General features: G+C 38.5%; 1 protein-coding gene across 1 annotated transcript; it reads right to left on the bottom strand.

Annotated features, from left to right (window-relative positions):
* Positions 1 to 11,872: 11,872 nt before the first annotated feature.
* Positions 11,873 to 15,732, bottom strand: LOC106398184. Its single transcript, XM_048749503.1, has 5 exons — positions 15,247 to 15,732; positions 15,060 to 15,119; positions 14,756 to 14,810; positions 13,383 to 14,637; positions 11,873 to 12,965 (listed from the first exon to the last, which is right to left on the bottom strand). Exons 1-4 carry the CDS (start codon positions 15,730 to 15,732, stop codon positions 13,886 to 13,888), a joined length of 1,353 nt encoding a protein of 450 aa, XP_048605460.1. The 3' UTR covers positions 11,873 to 12,965; positions 13,383 to 13,885.
* Between the last annotated feature and the right edge of the window lie 998 nt (positions 15,733 to 16,730).

The raw sequence follows: 16,730 nt of genomic DNA, 5'->3' as shown, positions 1-16,730 counted from the left end.
ATAAATAAATAAATACAGGCTGAAGCAGCTTCTTCATGTATATAATAAGATTCGAACCAGACTGATATTTGTATATGATCCAATCTGTATAAATACTCAATCGGTCTTTTAAATTGATATTTAGGAGATTAAATGTTACACACTACTTTTGAATTGTACAACATATGTTTTCCTCTCCTGATATTTAAGAAGAAAACAATTGCAAAGGATCGATACGTTAAAAACCCTTTTCTCTCTCCTCTATCCTCTCAAGTTGCAAGCAAACGTAAGGTCTTCATCTTCTCCGGCGTAGTTCGGCGCGCGTCCGGCCGCCGGAGGTTTCCCTCTCCTCTCCTCTGGTTTTCGTCTTTGCTCTCCGGTCATTTCCCCTCTTCTATTGCTTTGTTCCGGTCTCTGGCTTGTCGCGTCTCCGTCGTTAGGGAATCACGCGCAAGGTTTCGTCGACGGCGGTTAAGACTAGGCTCGATCTGGAGCGGGGACGCGGTGGCGTGCAGGGGTTTCTGATAGGGGAGTCGGCTTTTTACGGCTGAGAGAGAGGATCGTGTTTCACTTTTAGATCCTCTCTTGCGACCTCTCTGCTCGTGGTTGTGTGTTGGTGCGCTGTACGGCTAGGCTGCGAGTCTCTGCTGCTTCTGTCTGGTGAGGCGTGTGGCTTCGTCGAGTGGAATTGGGAGCCCTTACGGGTCGTCGGGGTTCGTCTCCTTTTCGGCGGAGTCAAAGTCAGCTTCGGTGGTGGTTCCATCTCGGAGGCGAGTCTGGGTCGGGTATGCAGGCGGACTTGATGGTACCTGGCCATTTCCGTCTCGTGTTGGCGTGCTGAGCGGAGGCCTACACAGTCGTCTATGGCTGTTTCAAGCTCTGCTATGGTGTTCCACTTGTCTTTCCAACATCTATTCCTCGTCACCATTTCGAGGCCTTCGGTTGGTCTGTGGCCGCATCTCAACTGGAGACTTGGGCTCTTGTGTTTCATTTTATTTTTCACTGTCGACACAAGTGAACGTTTGCAAGGCACACTCACTGTTACTTCGGTTCTCGAAGGCGACAAGAGGCGTCCCGGCTTTGTCATGATGTGCCGGTGTCTCTCTTGTCCTCAGCTACCATCCTAGTGCCGATGATTGGTCTTTGATTCATCATTGGTAGTGTAGCTGGCTGATTGTGTGCAGGTCGTTAGTCTTCTCGGATTGGTGTGGCATAGAGGTCAGGTCCTTTTATGTACAGATTCGGTGGCGGCAGTAGCAAGCACTTGCTTGGTTGGGAGGAGGTTTCAAACGCTGTGTGGTGTTGTGTACAAGCCAGGCTTTGGTGGCGCTTGCAAGGCTCATGGTAAGTATCCGGAACTCTCCCCTATTTGTCGTGTGGAGCTTCAGAGATAGTGATGGTTACAAGTTCGGTGGAGTTCGTTGGGAGCTAGCTACTCCAGAGACGACACGAAAAATCCCGGCATCCGAGGCAACAAGGAGAACCTCACCTTCTAGTGATTCTCATTGATGGTTGAGAACGGTAACCGATTCTGAAGAATTTTGAGGACGAGCTAGCGGAATGTGCCGGGTTTAGTGGGCGGGCGAAGCTAGTTTTTGTGTTAGATTGACTTTGGATATTTTGTTCAAAACCTGCTTGTAACCGGATCTAAATTTCCGTCTTTACGGGCTGATTTTAATATATCAATTACTATTAAAAAAAAAACATATGTTTTCCTTTTTGTGTTGCGTTTAAAGGAAATCAAACTTAGAATCTCTAATTGTCTTTTTAAAAAGTTTGGAACATTATATTCAAATATATTTAGAGTTTAGAATATTTTTTTTTTTGATTTTTTTTATATATTTGATTAAGAAATTTTTGAAAAATTAAACAACTAAGTTTGCAACCCAGTTGAAAGTGAAGTTACATTACATGGTTTGATTGAAAAGCCCCATACAGTAGCTCAAAAACCTTTTCTTTCCTCTGAAAATTGTATGTAACTGATGAAGTCAGAAGGCACCAATAGAAGTGAGAATGGACAACGAAACCGCAACAATTGCTAGTTTTTTAACATTTTATCCCTCAAATCAGAGAGAACTATAACTTATAAAGCTTCCCTCATTTGCCCAAGAAAGAAACACAACTGATGAGTGACCTAAACCGTAGTCTGTAATGATCTCAAGTTCATAATAATGTTCCATACCACTATTGGGTTTAAATTCTGCAGCATCGTCAAAAAACTTGTATGTAAAATACTTTAAGTAGCATCCTGTAAGAAATCTCTAGCTTCATGACATTCACAAACTAATACATGCTGGAAATCAGGGTGGACAGGATGGTTGATGGAAGCTTGAATGGATCGACCAAAAAGATGATCGGGTGGACGATATGGATGGAATCAAGTTGTAAACCTGAAACAAATGGAAATGTGATTAGATGCTGATGATGAAATGAATAAAACAAAAACAATAAACTAAAGAAATGGATAGATATGGTGGAATTAAGCTACTGCATGTGTATCACTCTCAGCTTGATCAAATGATGGGTTTTGAAGTGGATTTGCGGATGAGGGTTTAATTGAATCTCTCAATCTGATGATGTGATGGAACGATGTGATTGACTCTCTCAATATGTGTACTAAGCTTGTTTGATTTGCACAAACAAACTACTAGACTCACGAAATCAATAAGACAACAAAAAATCTCTTTTTGAATCCTAAAGACTGATATTTTATACAAAGAACAACTTTTGATAAAACTGAATAAAACTTTTATTAACTTGGTGATTGAGGGTACTCTTTACAATGGACATCTATGAGCTTATATAATGCTCAGATACAAAGATCCTAATGTTCTAAAAAGATAAGAAAGGAAACAAAACAAAAACAAAGCAAGAAATCGAAAACTAGCCGTTGGAGCCTTTTGTGGGATTTGTGGCTCCAAGTGAGAAACTTGATTCTTCTTGAATCTGGACGGTTTAAGGGGATAAGAGAGCTTCCTTGGGATCTTCTTGGATGCTTTATATGTGCTGATTTCGTCCATAGGAAAGGAGCTTGATAGGAAAGGAGCTGTTGGACATTGATGTCGGTTTGCTCCATATAAGGCAAGTTGAAGTGCAAGAGGATTCTCCTAATCCTGTGGGTGCTGGTGTAGCTAAGGACGTCTTGGATGTCTTCTGGGTGGTTAAGATGATCTCCTGGCTTCCATAGATAAGTTTGGGTCGAACCAAATTGATTTGGTTAATGACTTTTCTTAAATGATGTCAGTTTGGCCAATTGATGCAAACTGGCTTGATCTCTTGGTTTGATTGTGATCCACCTGATCCAGTGTGGCATGGTGCTTACTAGGATGTTGTGGAGTGCCTCTGAATGACTTAGAAATTAAATAATATTGTCTTCTCTTTGAGCGTGGATTTTAGAGATTCATCCCTTCGCAGGAAGTAATGCAAAAGATGGGACGTTTTGAACTACTCATAATATTGATAAGTAGTTTTGAAACATGCAGAACATAGGATGTTTCACATCAAGTGTCGGTTGTATCAACTTGGTGCGTGAACTTGCCACACTCAAACTCCTAACCGTCCATGATCATAGAACCACAAAATTAACACAACAATGAGATCAAGAGACCAACAAGAACAAACCTCTCTCATGTTGCAGCATCTTCATTTGTAGCTTTACCTACCAAATATGTGTTTTGTTCCCTTAAATATTGGGAATCTGTTCTAATAGTATGTAGTAGATACCAACTGACATAGCATCTTCATCAAACCACCGCTGTAAACATCAACGCATAGATCTTAAGAACCTATTCTCTAATATCATTTAATAAGTACTTAATTGTTAGTAAAATGATACCACTTGATTATAAAACCAAAATATGAATCAATTTTAATTAACAAATTATTTTTACGAGAAACCAAATATATAAGATAAAACAGTAATTTGACCATAACTTAAGTTTAATTAAGTTTTCATTAATTTCAATTTTTCTCACTATTCCATACGTATATTTCGGATTTTTTCAATAAACTTTGTTTTTTAATCATGGTTTATAATTTTATATTATGATCATAATATGTATGTATTATTATCAACTATAAAGATATTTGTCCAAACCCGGACGTAGCCCGGGAAATTCATCTCTAGTTTTTAATAAAATGCATATAGGAAACCATCTAAGATAAGCATAAATTTTCTCTAACGTAGATTGGACGTATCATCTGAAATTACAAGTAACGTGATGACAAATGCAAAATCGACATATGGATTAACTCTCACCTTGAAGCTGTAATTTCCTATTATAAGTCCTCCCCATGAGAAATCATGAACCACCTGAAGAATTCAAGCTTTGTTATATGAACATGATTATAGTGTAGATCCTAATATGTGTCAATGGTGGTTAGCTAAATAAATAAGCTGAATAAATCTAAAGCTTGACATAATCAACTAAGACCATCTCCATCGGGAGATTTAAGAAGAGGTTCTTAAGGAAAAAGGAAAAAAATTAAATCAAAATGCTCTCTCTCTCTCTCTCTCTCTCTCTCTCTCTCTCTCTCTCTCTCTCTCTCTCTCTCTCTCTCTCTCTCTCTCTCTCTTTCTTCGTCGTCGTCGGTTGGTCTCTCTCTCCGATTCTATCTCTCGCAAGCTCGATTATGTCACTCGCAAGCTCGATTATGTCTCTCTCGTTGGTGATTCTCTTTATTCGCCGAAGTTCTCCTCCAGTTCCGTCCATGCAATCACCTTGAAGGTTCAGATTATTTTATTTTGTTCTTCCCGTGAATTGGAATCCTTCGATTATAATCAATAATTTTGTTTCGATGATGAGATGTGACTATGTTAATCTCCTCTCTTTGTCTCTCTTATTATTACATCGATTTGGTAGTGTTGATTCCAAACCTCTTTGTATTTGAAAGAGCCGCGAGAGAAAGAGAGGTTTTGTAGTGTTGATTGAGCTTATCGGTTTTGTAGTGTTGATTTTCTGTTATGGTTTTACTTGTTAGCTTTCAGGAACCTTTTGATGATGTTTTGTTTGTCTCTGCTTTTGTACCATATGAGACTTGAACTTTAATGACAAGGGTTTGATCCTCTTGTTTCTTCATGTGTAATTAACTTGGTGATGGATAAAGTAGCAAATAGACCAAGACAGTTTGCTTTCCTGAGGTATGAGACTGAGGAGTAGTCTATGAAAGCTATTCAAGGGATGCACGGAAAGGTAACTCTCCTCGACATCACACACACACAGTTTGATGTATTAGTTTTCGCACAACCGGAATCAAACCGAAGTTCACAAGTGGATTTCACGTATTCTACAGATATGCCTTCAAATCTCGGCAATATGATGAGCATTCGGAATCGAGTTCGTGATAGAACATCAACAATTGAAAGCTAATTTGGTTGAGAACATATAGAAAAAATTTGGAACAAATCAAGATTTCAACTAATCGACTTTTTCTCGTTTACGATTTGTATCTGTATTTTTAATATGTTTTTATGTCATTTTTATTAAAAAATTTATGTATGCTTTTATTTTAAATCATTCTACTTAAAAAAAATTATTTAAAAAACCCTACGAGGTTCTTCCATTGAAAGATGAAAAAATTATTTGTACTAACAAAAGTTTTTAACTTTTCAAATCACCTTATTAACTACTAATTTAATCATAAGAGTCTATTAGATGTTCAAAACCTTAGCAAGAAGTTAATAAGAATAGCTAGTACAGTTAAGAGTAGCTAGTGAGGTACCTCAGCAAGCTTTTGCTAAAAAACAAAAACGTAGCAACATAGCATCGATATAAGTACCTCCAATCCTCCAAGCAATTAACAGAATTACGGAACCACTAAGCCACTGCTAACTTTCTTTAACCTGTGCCCTTTAATTTGTATATATATCTCGGTCTCTAAAGCTTGTAGGGCCGGCTCAGTTTAACCGAACGACGCCAAAAGATAGATAAGCGTGTCCACATCCACAAAAAGATGCTTCCTCCACGTGTCTCTTTCACAGTTCAACTTTTGTTTTTGTTGTTTACGTCACAATTACATTTACTAAACTATATATTATTTTCCATTACATAAAGGTTAACCATGCTAGATTTTAGTAGTTTTTAAACCCATGCATGCATGGCAGAAAACTTTTTTTTTTTTTTTGAGAATGCATGCTGGAAAACTTGGTTCGCACTTATTCAGGAACATCAAACTCCCGGAATAAACTGAACTCTAATGTATATAACGCAACCTAAAAGGAAATAGTTTTGCATTGATTTGATCAAGGATCCACGTATATAAACGCAACCTAAACGGAAATAGTTTTTTTTTTCTGATCTAAATTCTCTATATACCCAAGTAAAACCATATAGAAACAACAATGAGAGATACAATATTAATCAGTTGCACAAAAAAAGATACAATATTAATCAAGGGGTATAAGTGTTTATATATATTTACAATTAAGACTATTAGCTAATTCAAAATATGTGATAAGTTTGTCAATCAAACTGTTTTTTTTTTAAAAGAACTTGTTACTCAAACTAAAAACAAGTAAAACTACACACAAACTCAGAGAAGAGTATGAGCCACATCAGGCATCGTTTTATTCTGTCAACATATGCAGACCTTTTTTGTGATATTGAATGCTGAATTACTCGTAGTATAAAATTATGGAACATTCTAGAATCCAAAAAGAAAATGTTCTTATCCCAGTTACAATATAACCAAGGAAGAAGTTATATCTTTGTAAAGTCCTCGTTAGGCAAAATTAAAGTTATACATACACAAATCACAGCTAATCCACTCAATATGAGCCATTTGCAAACAAATACAAAAAACTTATCGTACCGTAAGACCATCATTAACGCAGGGTTCTTAGTACAGGGTTCTTAGCAGAATATAAGAACCCGACTCTTAACTTTTAACTGAAAAAGTTAAGAGTCGGCTCTTAAATCTCTTATTTAAGAACCGACTCTTAGCATTTTCAGTTAAAAATTAAGAGTCGAGTTCTTATATTCCACTAAGAGCCCCATCCTAAGAACCTCCGTTAATGATGCTCGCAAATAAGAAAACAAAAAAAACACAGAAGAAGAACACGCGACGCGACGCTCAGCACGGTACCCCAACAGTCCCACAACAACAGACCAACCAGAAACCGACGCGTAAGCAGCTTTATTTAGTTGTTATTATTTTTAACTATCTTGGCTGTTACTTTATCCCGGACTGCGGATAAAATTTGTCAGTTAGAGTGTAAGCAAAAAGCAGTCACCAAATAAAAGAGTCAGCAAAAAGCAACCGTAAGAAACCGTACTCTTCTCTCTCTGGCCATGGCTGACGAACAGAACGAATCTTTGCAGCAAGATCAACAAGGAGCTGAGCTAAAAGGAGTAACTCCGTTGCAGAAAGATCACACGTCGGAGCTAAAAGGAGCAGCCCCGTTGCCGAAAGATCACGCGTCGCCGTTGCCGAAAGATCACTCGTCGCCGTCGGAGCTAAAAGGAGCAGCCCCATTGCAGAAAGATCACACGTCGGAATCATCTGTGGATGAGAACGTCCCACCGGCTGAGACCTTGCAAAGTGCAACCGTTCTCGACGGTCATGCGATCGAGGAAGTCGCACCAGTGAATCCGGATGGTACAGGTAAAATATAATGTAATGTATTGATCTTATTGAATGACCCAACATGGGTTTATATACAAAGAGTAACGTACAAGCTAACTAAGATTAGGAATACAGATAAACCTAAAGTATAGGATATAACTATCATTATCATTATCCCATAATTAACAGGGCCAGGGAATGAAGTGGGGGCTGGAGCAGCTGGGAATGATGATCAAGATGGGGTCCTTTATACGTGTTGCAGGGATCTTTGGAATTGTCTGTACGGGGAGCAGTTCGGAAGGCCATACTTTCTGATGGCCCAGGCGGTGGTAACCTTCATCTTGGTGCTGTTCTGTGCTTATGAAGCCAGGGGAGTGAGCTCTGCGGACGATAGTTACCAGTGGGAGATCGCAGGCCCAGTTTTTGGCTCTTGCGTTTACGTTGTTGCTTCTGTTATACTTTTCGGGCATAAACAACAGCTGAAGACAACGTATGAGAACGCACGTACCAAGCTAGCTAACTACCTCTGTTGCTTCAAAGGTCTAAGAGCCCTTCTCGTTGTGGGTATGCTTCGCGTCTTTGTGCATGTGTCCGATATTTGGGTGAGAGGAAGAATCTTTATGCATTCGGCCTTGCCTTCTATTATCTTTCGGCCTTACATGTCATTACCGTTGCGAAGCTCTTCACGATCGAAGACATACTTTGTCTCTCGGACAGCCTGATTGCGGTTGGGGTACTCGTATCTTCAAGGATTGAAGTAGAGCCGCTAGGGAAGGATGACATGCATGGTGCTTTAGTAAAGAAAGTGGCGGTCCTAGTCTGTGGCTATGTATTAGTTATCCTCGTTCTCTGTTTTAAATACGCCACCGTACCGTATGGTAATCAGCCCGAAGAACCTGCAGCAGGGGCTAGGGCAGATGAGATAGGGCAGGCAGGGGATAGAGCAGCTGTGACAGGGACTGGCGGGACAGAGGTTGATGCTAGTGATAACGCGTGATGAGGAGGTTTCTTGTTTGTGAGTTTGGTATTTGAATAAAATTTGTGTGTACTGGACGTTTTGTTTCAAGTTTATGATTGTGTTACTTGAGTAAGTTTCTCTATAACTTTGCGTTGTTTGTGGTTTTGTTTTTTCAATAATATTGCATACATTGGTGCTTCGCTACTTAGACTGTATACATTGGTGCTTGCCTAGTGTTCAAAATACCTGGTGATTCTTTTCTTAAAGGTTGGTAGATATTTGTTTTAGAACTATAATTGTCAATTATGTAGCGCTCTTGTTCTATGAAGAGAGTGAAAGAGTTCCTCTCGGTTAGTCTTATATTAAACTCTATAGATGAGACTCAACATGAACATGTATTGAAAGTAAGGTTTTTATGAGTTGTACAATTTATATGAAGACTGTACAATCAAGTATGAGCTTTAGGAAATGTGAGAGGGCGATGCAAGTGTTACATATAACGTTCCAATTTTCTTCAAGAGTCAGACAAAAGAAACGAACAGAATCAATAAACCATTATCGACTTTTAACCGTTAATAGGGGGTGTAACATGTATATATATATATGCTCTCAGTTAATCATATATTTCTACTCTATCCACTACAAAATACGTTCACATATGGTTGCCCTTTATCAAACTCTCAGATTGTGTCAAATTAATTATTTTTATATACAAACTCAGTCAGCAACAAAATACATAGAGTCAAATTAACCGAAAATGTATTCACGTGTCCAACTGTAATTTTACCACAGCTTTCTTTAACATCTGAAATCCGAGTAACTAGTTTAGATTCACAATCAGCATCCTCTTGCTTCCACACAAACATCACCACCGAGAACCCCCTTATCATCAACAGTACACACCTCAGACTGACTCAACGTGCTAGTAAACTCAGAGACAGGGAAGGTAAGCCGAGCCAAGGGATCGAACATAACCTTAGCAGCTTCTTCTGCGGTAGGAAAAGTGCCAAGCCCAAGCCTACTACCTCTGTTAGGTTCTTCGTATCTCAGCAACACAATTACCACCAAACCCTTCTTTGTTTAACTCCTCTGAAACTACAATGACGATTCTCTGCCCCTCCTTGACCTTTCATACAAGCCTTTCGCATGAACTTTCCCTCTAGGTTTATTCTATCCTTCTTTAACATAGTCGTTGCACTCTTTCCACCTATGTTGCACCGAGACGGATACGGGGACAGAAACGGGGACGGGAAACGGCAAAACTAAAAATGTAAAGATACGGGTACGGCATATATATGTGTATAAAAAAATATATAATATCTATAAGTTTAAACTATAAACAAGTCAAACTATAAATTTCAACGTAAAAGTAGAGCAAAGAACATAAATTCACAACCATAAACTAAAAAACAGAGCAAAGAACATATAGACACGATCATAGAGTTAACAAAACAGAGAACATTTGATATAACCACGAGCAGTAACCATTAGGTAATTAAAATATTGGAGTTATAATAGAGAAATGTCACGGAAACTTTTCTCGCCGTCCCGGCCGTGTCCCCGTCTCGGAAACGTAACGGGTACATAAGACGGCTATGAATTGCCGTCCCCGTGCTTCATAGCTTTCCACTGCTTTAGCCTGTCTGCTCGAAAGCTTCTTCTTAGCCGCAAAAATAATCTACAAGAGACCAAAAGAAGCTCTCTTTAAGTCACAAAGATTATATAACTTTTCAGGTAAATGAGTTTGTAAAGGCACATAAACTACTTTGCTACCAAGGTTGTTTAACTTGCTCTCCAAGTTTCCATATTTTAATAGCAGATTCGTGGGGGCAAACTGAAAATAAAAACCCCGAATTTCTCTCAGAACTATTACACAAATCAATAACACAACAACAATATCTAAAACCCTAAAATCAATAATCCAAACCCTAGAAGAAAAAATAAATTTATCGTGAAATGTCAGTTCAGCTAAAAAGCCCAGGAATAGAAAAGAGAAATCGAAAATCAACATATTAATTGAGATTGATATCTCCAAAATTCGATTCGAATCTCTACTTCAATTGGGGGGGGGGGGGGGGGGAGACAATCGCTTTTCCTTACGACGATGATCTAATTGTTTGCGTGGATATCTTCTTTTTAGAGCATCCGCAATGGTGAGATTCACCGCGGAGTCCTTAGCATTATTAAAATAATTTTTTTTTGAATAGTTTAAGGATCCTAATCCAAAAGATATGTGCAATGGTGTTCTCCAATTTGGAGTCCTTATGATTAAAAAATAATAATTTTTTTTATAAAAGTGAAATTAATATTTTTTATTTATCGCATGATTAAATAGAAAGATACAACATTTATTAATCTTCAATCACCAAATTTGTTCCAAATATTTTCAATTAAATCATTTTTCAATTGTTGATGTAAACGCTTATCGTGAACATCATCCCGAATGCCGAGCAGATTATGGATATTTGTAGGCCTCTCGGTATCCACCCGTGAACTTCTGCTGTTGTCACCTTCTTCAAATTCATATAGATCGTACCGAATGTATCCATCTCGTTCATTTTCGACTATCATATTGTGTAGTATGATACATGCTCGCATAATGTTTCCTATCTTTTCTTTGTCCAATGAAAGAGCCGGATTTTTCACAATCGCAAATCAAGCTTGCAATACTCCAAAAGCCCGTTCCACGTCTTTTCTGGTTGCTTATTGAATTCCAGCAAATAACTCTGCTTTAGGACCTTGAGGGTGCGATATAGATTGGATAAATGTTGACCATTTGGGATATATACCGTCTGTGAGGTAGTACGCCAACTTATACTTGTGTCCGTTGACCACGTACTCTAACCTGGGAGCTCGGCCTTGGAAAATGTCATCAAAAACAGGAGACCGATCGAGGACATTAATATTGTTTAAGGTACCTGGAGGACCAAAAAAAGCGTGCCATATCCAAAGATCTTGTGAAGCCACAGCCTCTAAGACAATTGTCGGTTTTCCTGATCCACGTGCGTACTGTCCTTTCCAAGCGGCTGGGCTAGGCCTGGGCATTCGGGGTCCCAATCGGGTTTCGGTTTTGTCCAATCGGGTCTCGGTTTTTCGGGTTTATCAAAATCAGCCCCATTCGGATTATATAAAAATTTGGTTCGGGACCGGTTCGGGTTTTATCGGGTTCGGATCGGAGTTAGTAAATCTTCAAAGAACCGGTACAACCCGGTGTACTTTCGGGTTTTGGGTTCCATCCGGTTCTTCGGTTTTAAAGTACTTGATTTATACCTATTTTGTAACCAAAACATAAGTAAAATCGGTTCTTCGGGTTTAAAGTACTTGATTTGTACCTATTTTGTAACCAAAACATAAGTAAAATCGATTCAGAAATAAGAAAAAAACATCAAACATGATCATTCAAAGTCAAACGAAAGGTATATGTTGTTATTGATAGAAAGAAAACCAATAAATGAAATCATAAAACGAAAAATTAAGTTATCATGAAATGAAAAAAATTATTCAATGAAAATAAAACCAAAATCTAAAAATTTCAAGCCTCAACCGCCACTTTCAACCATCAACCTTCATGTAGTAGATAGTTATTGTAGATGTTTAATAATATCTTAGTGTATTTTGGCTACATATCAGGAATTGAAATCATGTTTGGTACAAGTTCTTTTTTGGCATTTTGAATGTTTCGGGTTCTATCGGATATCCATTTAATTTCGGGTTCGGTTCGGATAATACCCATAACCCGAAATACCATAAAACAAGATCCATTCGGTATTTATGTCGAGTTCGGATCTGTTCGGATTCATTTTCATCGGATCGGGTTCGGTTCGGATTTTCGGGTTCGGTTTATTTGCCCAGCCCTAGGTTGGGCAATTCTTCCACTCCCAATGCATACAGTCAATGCTTCCTACCATCCCAGGAAACCCGCGTTTGTCTCTCATCTCGAGCAGTCGTTGAAGATCATCTGGTGTGGGTCTTCGTAGATACTCATCTCCAAATAACTGTATTATTCCGTCAGTGAAATGGTGTAAACATGAAAGTGCCGTGCTTTCACCAAGTCGGAGATATTCGTCTACCGTGTCAGCCGCAGTACCATAAGCAAGCAGAGGAATAGCTGCTGCACATTTTTGTAGTGGAGAAAGACCAAACCTCCCAGTTGCATCTCTTCTTTGTCGAAAGAATGGAACGTTCTCGGAGACGCCATGAACAAGACGCAAGAATAAATCCTTATTCATGCGGAAACGGCGTCTGAATAAATGTGTCGAGAATGTCGAATCTTCGGTGAAGTAGTCATCCCATAAGCGGTTGTGTCCCGCTTCACGGTTTCGTTCTATATAAGCCCGTTTCCTTTGCTTACTGGTTTGGGCCTCCACTATGTCGTTGTATGTATCTTCCAAGATATCGTCGAAAATTTCGTTCAATCTTTCTTCGACTTCATCGGACGAAGATGATGTCATTTTTAGGTATCCTCCTTGAAAAAAATATTAAACAAAAATAGTTCCAAATTTTAGTAAAGAATTTTAGTTCTTTATTTTTTGTGAAGAATTTTAGTTCTATATTTTACTAAAGAATTTATCTATACAAGAGTTTATCCAAAAAAATATATAAACTGGCCAAATGATTCGATGAAATATTTTTATTTTTTTTAAATATCTATTTTTTTCAAATATTCTATAGCAATTCCATATTCATTTTTTTTTTAACAATTGCATAATTACCAAGACTATGGCCACCAGAAATTGTAATTTGAATCAATTATTTCATTTCAGACATATATTTTGGACATAAAAATATATATGACAATGTAGATGTTTTTATGTGCAAATCACTTCACATATCTCGACTAGTTTCTATACGAGATTAGTAAACAAGAAGTGATAGTAGTTACCTATTTAAGTGAAGCAGTACTTCTTGATTACAACTTGTAGCAACTGGTAAACAAGAAGTGATAGTAGCAAAAGCTTACAACAACTTGATAGCAAGAATATTACAAAGGAAACGAAATACGGCAGTAGCAAAAGGAAACGAAAGGAAAGAAGAACTTGTGGAAACTAAAGACGAGCTGGAGTGAAACTTATAGAACATAGAGTGATACAGTCACTCCCGTGAGTTGGTTCACATGAAGCTAAACAACAAAACACTTTCAGAAATGCACACGTGACTTGGTTCACATGTCCTACTGCTTAACCTGAAACAACACAAAAGACAAGAGTTGGCTAATTATTAAAGTTATATGACATGTGACTAGATAGCTAACTACGCAATACAACATGTCTACCTAATACGCCAAGAGTTAGCTAACTACTCAGGACTACTCCAAACAAGATAGCTAACTGCTCAATACAACATGTCTAATACGCCAAGAGTTAGCAAATAACACAATACCTAAACTCATAACATCTCAGACATAAGTTTGAGTTTAAGAGATGTTTCCATCTCAGTGAGTGGATCTTTTTTGGAAAGTAAACGGTCGAGCAGTTTCTGTTTAGAGAGTTTTTCTTTCATTTCCATGATGGCATGTATATGTGACAACTCCTCTTCTTTACCACTCTTCTTCCTCTTAGTAGCAGCTTTAGCAGCCTTGACCCCCACGGGTCTAGCCTCTGGTTCTCCCACTTCATCTTCTGTGTCTACCTCCAGCACTTGTTTGCGCTTTTCCTTGCCACCGTGATTAGCCAGATAGGTAGAGGACCATTTCTGGTCATGCCTCAGTTCCCTCCAGGCATGTTCCAGGGTGAACTTGTAACTGTGATCATTGTAGAAGTAGTCTAGTTCAGCTTTCATCACATCATCATCATTTTGACCACTTCTCTGCTCCCTCAGAGCCGCATCATAGCATCCAACGAACTTGGACACTTGCTCGTTAATCCTAGCCCATCTTTGCTTGCACTGACCAACCTCTCTAGGTATTGTCCCAACCAGCTGAGGGCTTGCATTGTAGTAGTCTACAATCCTCCTCCAGAACACACCAGCTTTCTGCTCATTGCTCACCACCGCATCTTTACTGGTGTTAAGCCAAGCACCAATAAGGATTTTATCCTCTTTCGGAGACCATTTCCTCCTCTCTTTCACAACAAACTCGACAACAGACTCATCAGGACCTTGGCTACCCAACCAAAAAGGTTCGGGTGAATCAAGGTAAACTGGAGATTGAGATTACGTAAACAGTAGGTTAACATAACTAGTCTTCTTATCCATGGTTAGAGAAGTGGTCTGTGTCACTCTAATAGCAACACAGAGCCTTAAGTAGGCGAGCTTTACCTAAGAAACATTTAAAGGCAATAAAATCCGAGCAGTTAGGAAGGTAGAAAGAAAACTAGTTGCATTTAACACCAATCAAATCAGACTAACACCGAATTCATTAGGTTGTAAAACATTTAAAACAATCCAATCTGAGGCGGTAGGAAGGTAGAAAGCAAAACAACTAGCATTTAACACCAATACATTCAAAGAAAAGAGACTACTAATATTTTTGACGTTTTAATTTTTATTATTCAAAGAAAATACAGTACTATATGTTTTCTTTAATTCAAAGAAAAGCCACTAGGAAGTTGTAGTTTCGTACCTTATTATACAGACACTCTCGAGGTTTTAGACACTCTGGTTTACTTCTTTGAAGCTCTTGCTGCAAAAACATGCGATCAAACAGTCAAAAGTTTTACAAAATTGCCTAAAGGACAACTAAAAGCAGAAGAGATAAACTTACCAGTCAGAAACATGACCGCCAGACCTAAAAAAACTAATACAGAGACCAGTAGCCCAACTTCCAATGCAAAGCCATTTCTAACCCCTGATTTCTTCTTAGATAACTCACAGACGGTCTTCTGTAGCTTAACCAGCTTCTGGTCACACTCAAAACCTTGATCCTTAAGCTGCCTAAGTTGTCTCTGAATGTCACTCATCTCCTCTGTAACAGCCACATCCCACCATTTCCATATGTGGCAGTCCCCATCATCGATATTGTCGCAGGTGAAGTACCTTCTCCCTGGGTCTTTACGCGTGTAAGATGTTGCAACAACAGCCTCACCACCACAGTAGCATGTCGTCGGGATTCCATCATCACCCTCAAGTTGAGGTGGGTACTGAAACGGCTCAGCAATATGGTAGCTACTCTCAGCTCCATCGGCGTACAGTTCAGCTTCTGCTTGAAGAAGGGACGTTATGTCATACTCGTCTGATGAAGAAGGCTGGGTGTTGAGTAATCTTGTCCCATGATTCGTTAACCTGAAAGAAATCATGTAAGCGAAGAAGATAACGCGAAGAAGATAAAGCGAAGAAGATAACGCGAAATATAAACTAACACCAAACTCGTCTAACAATGCTAATAAGAAACTTTAAGAACAGAACAGTCCCATATATATCAAACCGTAAAATACAATCTCAGAGCACAACAGTTACAAAAATTATAGAGATCAACAATGTCAGTATAGAGATCAAAGGTAAACCGTTACTACTAAGCTACAATATGAATAAGAACAGAAGACTATGACTACAAACGAAGAAGATAAGGCGAAGAAGATAAAGCGAAGAAGATAATGCGAAGAAGATAACGCGAAGAAGATAAAGCGAAGAAGATAAAGCGAAGTGGATAATAAACAACAACAATCACAGAGCATTAGAGAAACAAGCACCGATTGAACAAAACAGAGGGATCGAGTTAACAAAACATGACAAAAGAGTAGATCCCCAAATTGACAAAACATGACAAAAGAGTAAGAAATCAAAGGTAAACCGTTACTACTAAGCTACAATATGAATAAGAACAGAAGACTATGACTACAAACGAAGAAGATAACGCGAAGAAGATAAAGCGAAGAAGATAAAGCGAAGTGGATAATAAACAACAACAATCACAGAGCATTAGAGAAACAAGCACCGATTGAACAAAACAGAGGGATCGAGTTAACAAAACATGACAAAAGAGTAGATCCCCAAATTGACAAAACATGACAAAAGAGTAAGAAATCGATTGTAAGAACAAACGAGTAGATCCCCAAATCGTTTGAAACCAAAATCATTTTCAAACCCTAACTACAAACTCAATAAACCCCAAATCGATTGAAAACCCAATTTTTCTAAACCCTAATTTCAAACGTAAATATCCCCAAATCAATTGAAAACACAAAACCGAACACTAAATTGAGAGGAAAACAACATCAAACCTAATCTAAATCCATAAATCTGCACGAGAAGGCTTCGATTTACCTTCGTATCGGGACGGATCGAAATCGCCTTT

The sequence above is a fragment of the Brassica napus genome, chromosome C3 (assembly GCF_020379485.1).
Source record: "Brassica napus cultivar Da-Ae chromosome C3, Da-Ae, whole genome shotgun sequence".
Lineage (NCBI taxonomy): Eukaryota > Viridiplantae > Streptophyta > Magnoliopsida > Brassicales > Brassicaceae > Brassica > Brassica napus.
Note: the sequence above shows the minus strand (reverse complement) of the source record. Positions and strands in the feature narration are given on the sequence as shown.

Bases quoted from the DNA above. Each gene is read 5' to 3' on its own strand.
- LOC106398184 (XM_048749503.1), bottom strand. From the start codon at position 15,732: ATGATTTCTTTCAGGTTAACGAATCATGGGACAAGATTACTCAACACC. The intron at 14,811-15,059 runs GTACGAAACTAC...AAATGCAACTAG, and splicing joins GAGAGTGTCTGTATAATAAG to TTTTCTTTCTACCTTCCTAA. The intron at 14,638-14,755 runs GTAAAGCTCGCC...CTCAATCTCCAG, and splicing joins TGCCTTTAAATGTTTCTTAG to TTTACCTTGATTCACCCGAA.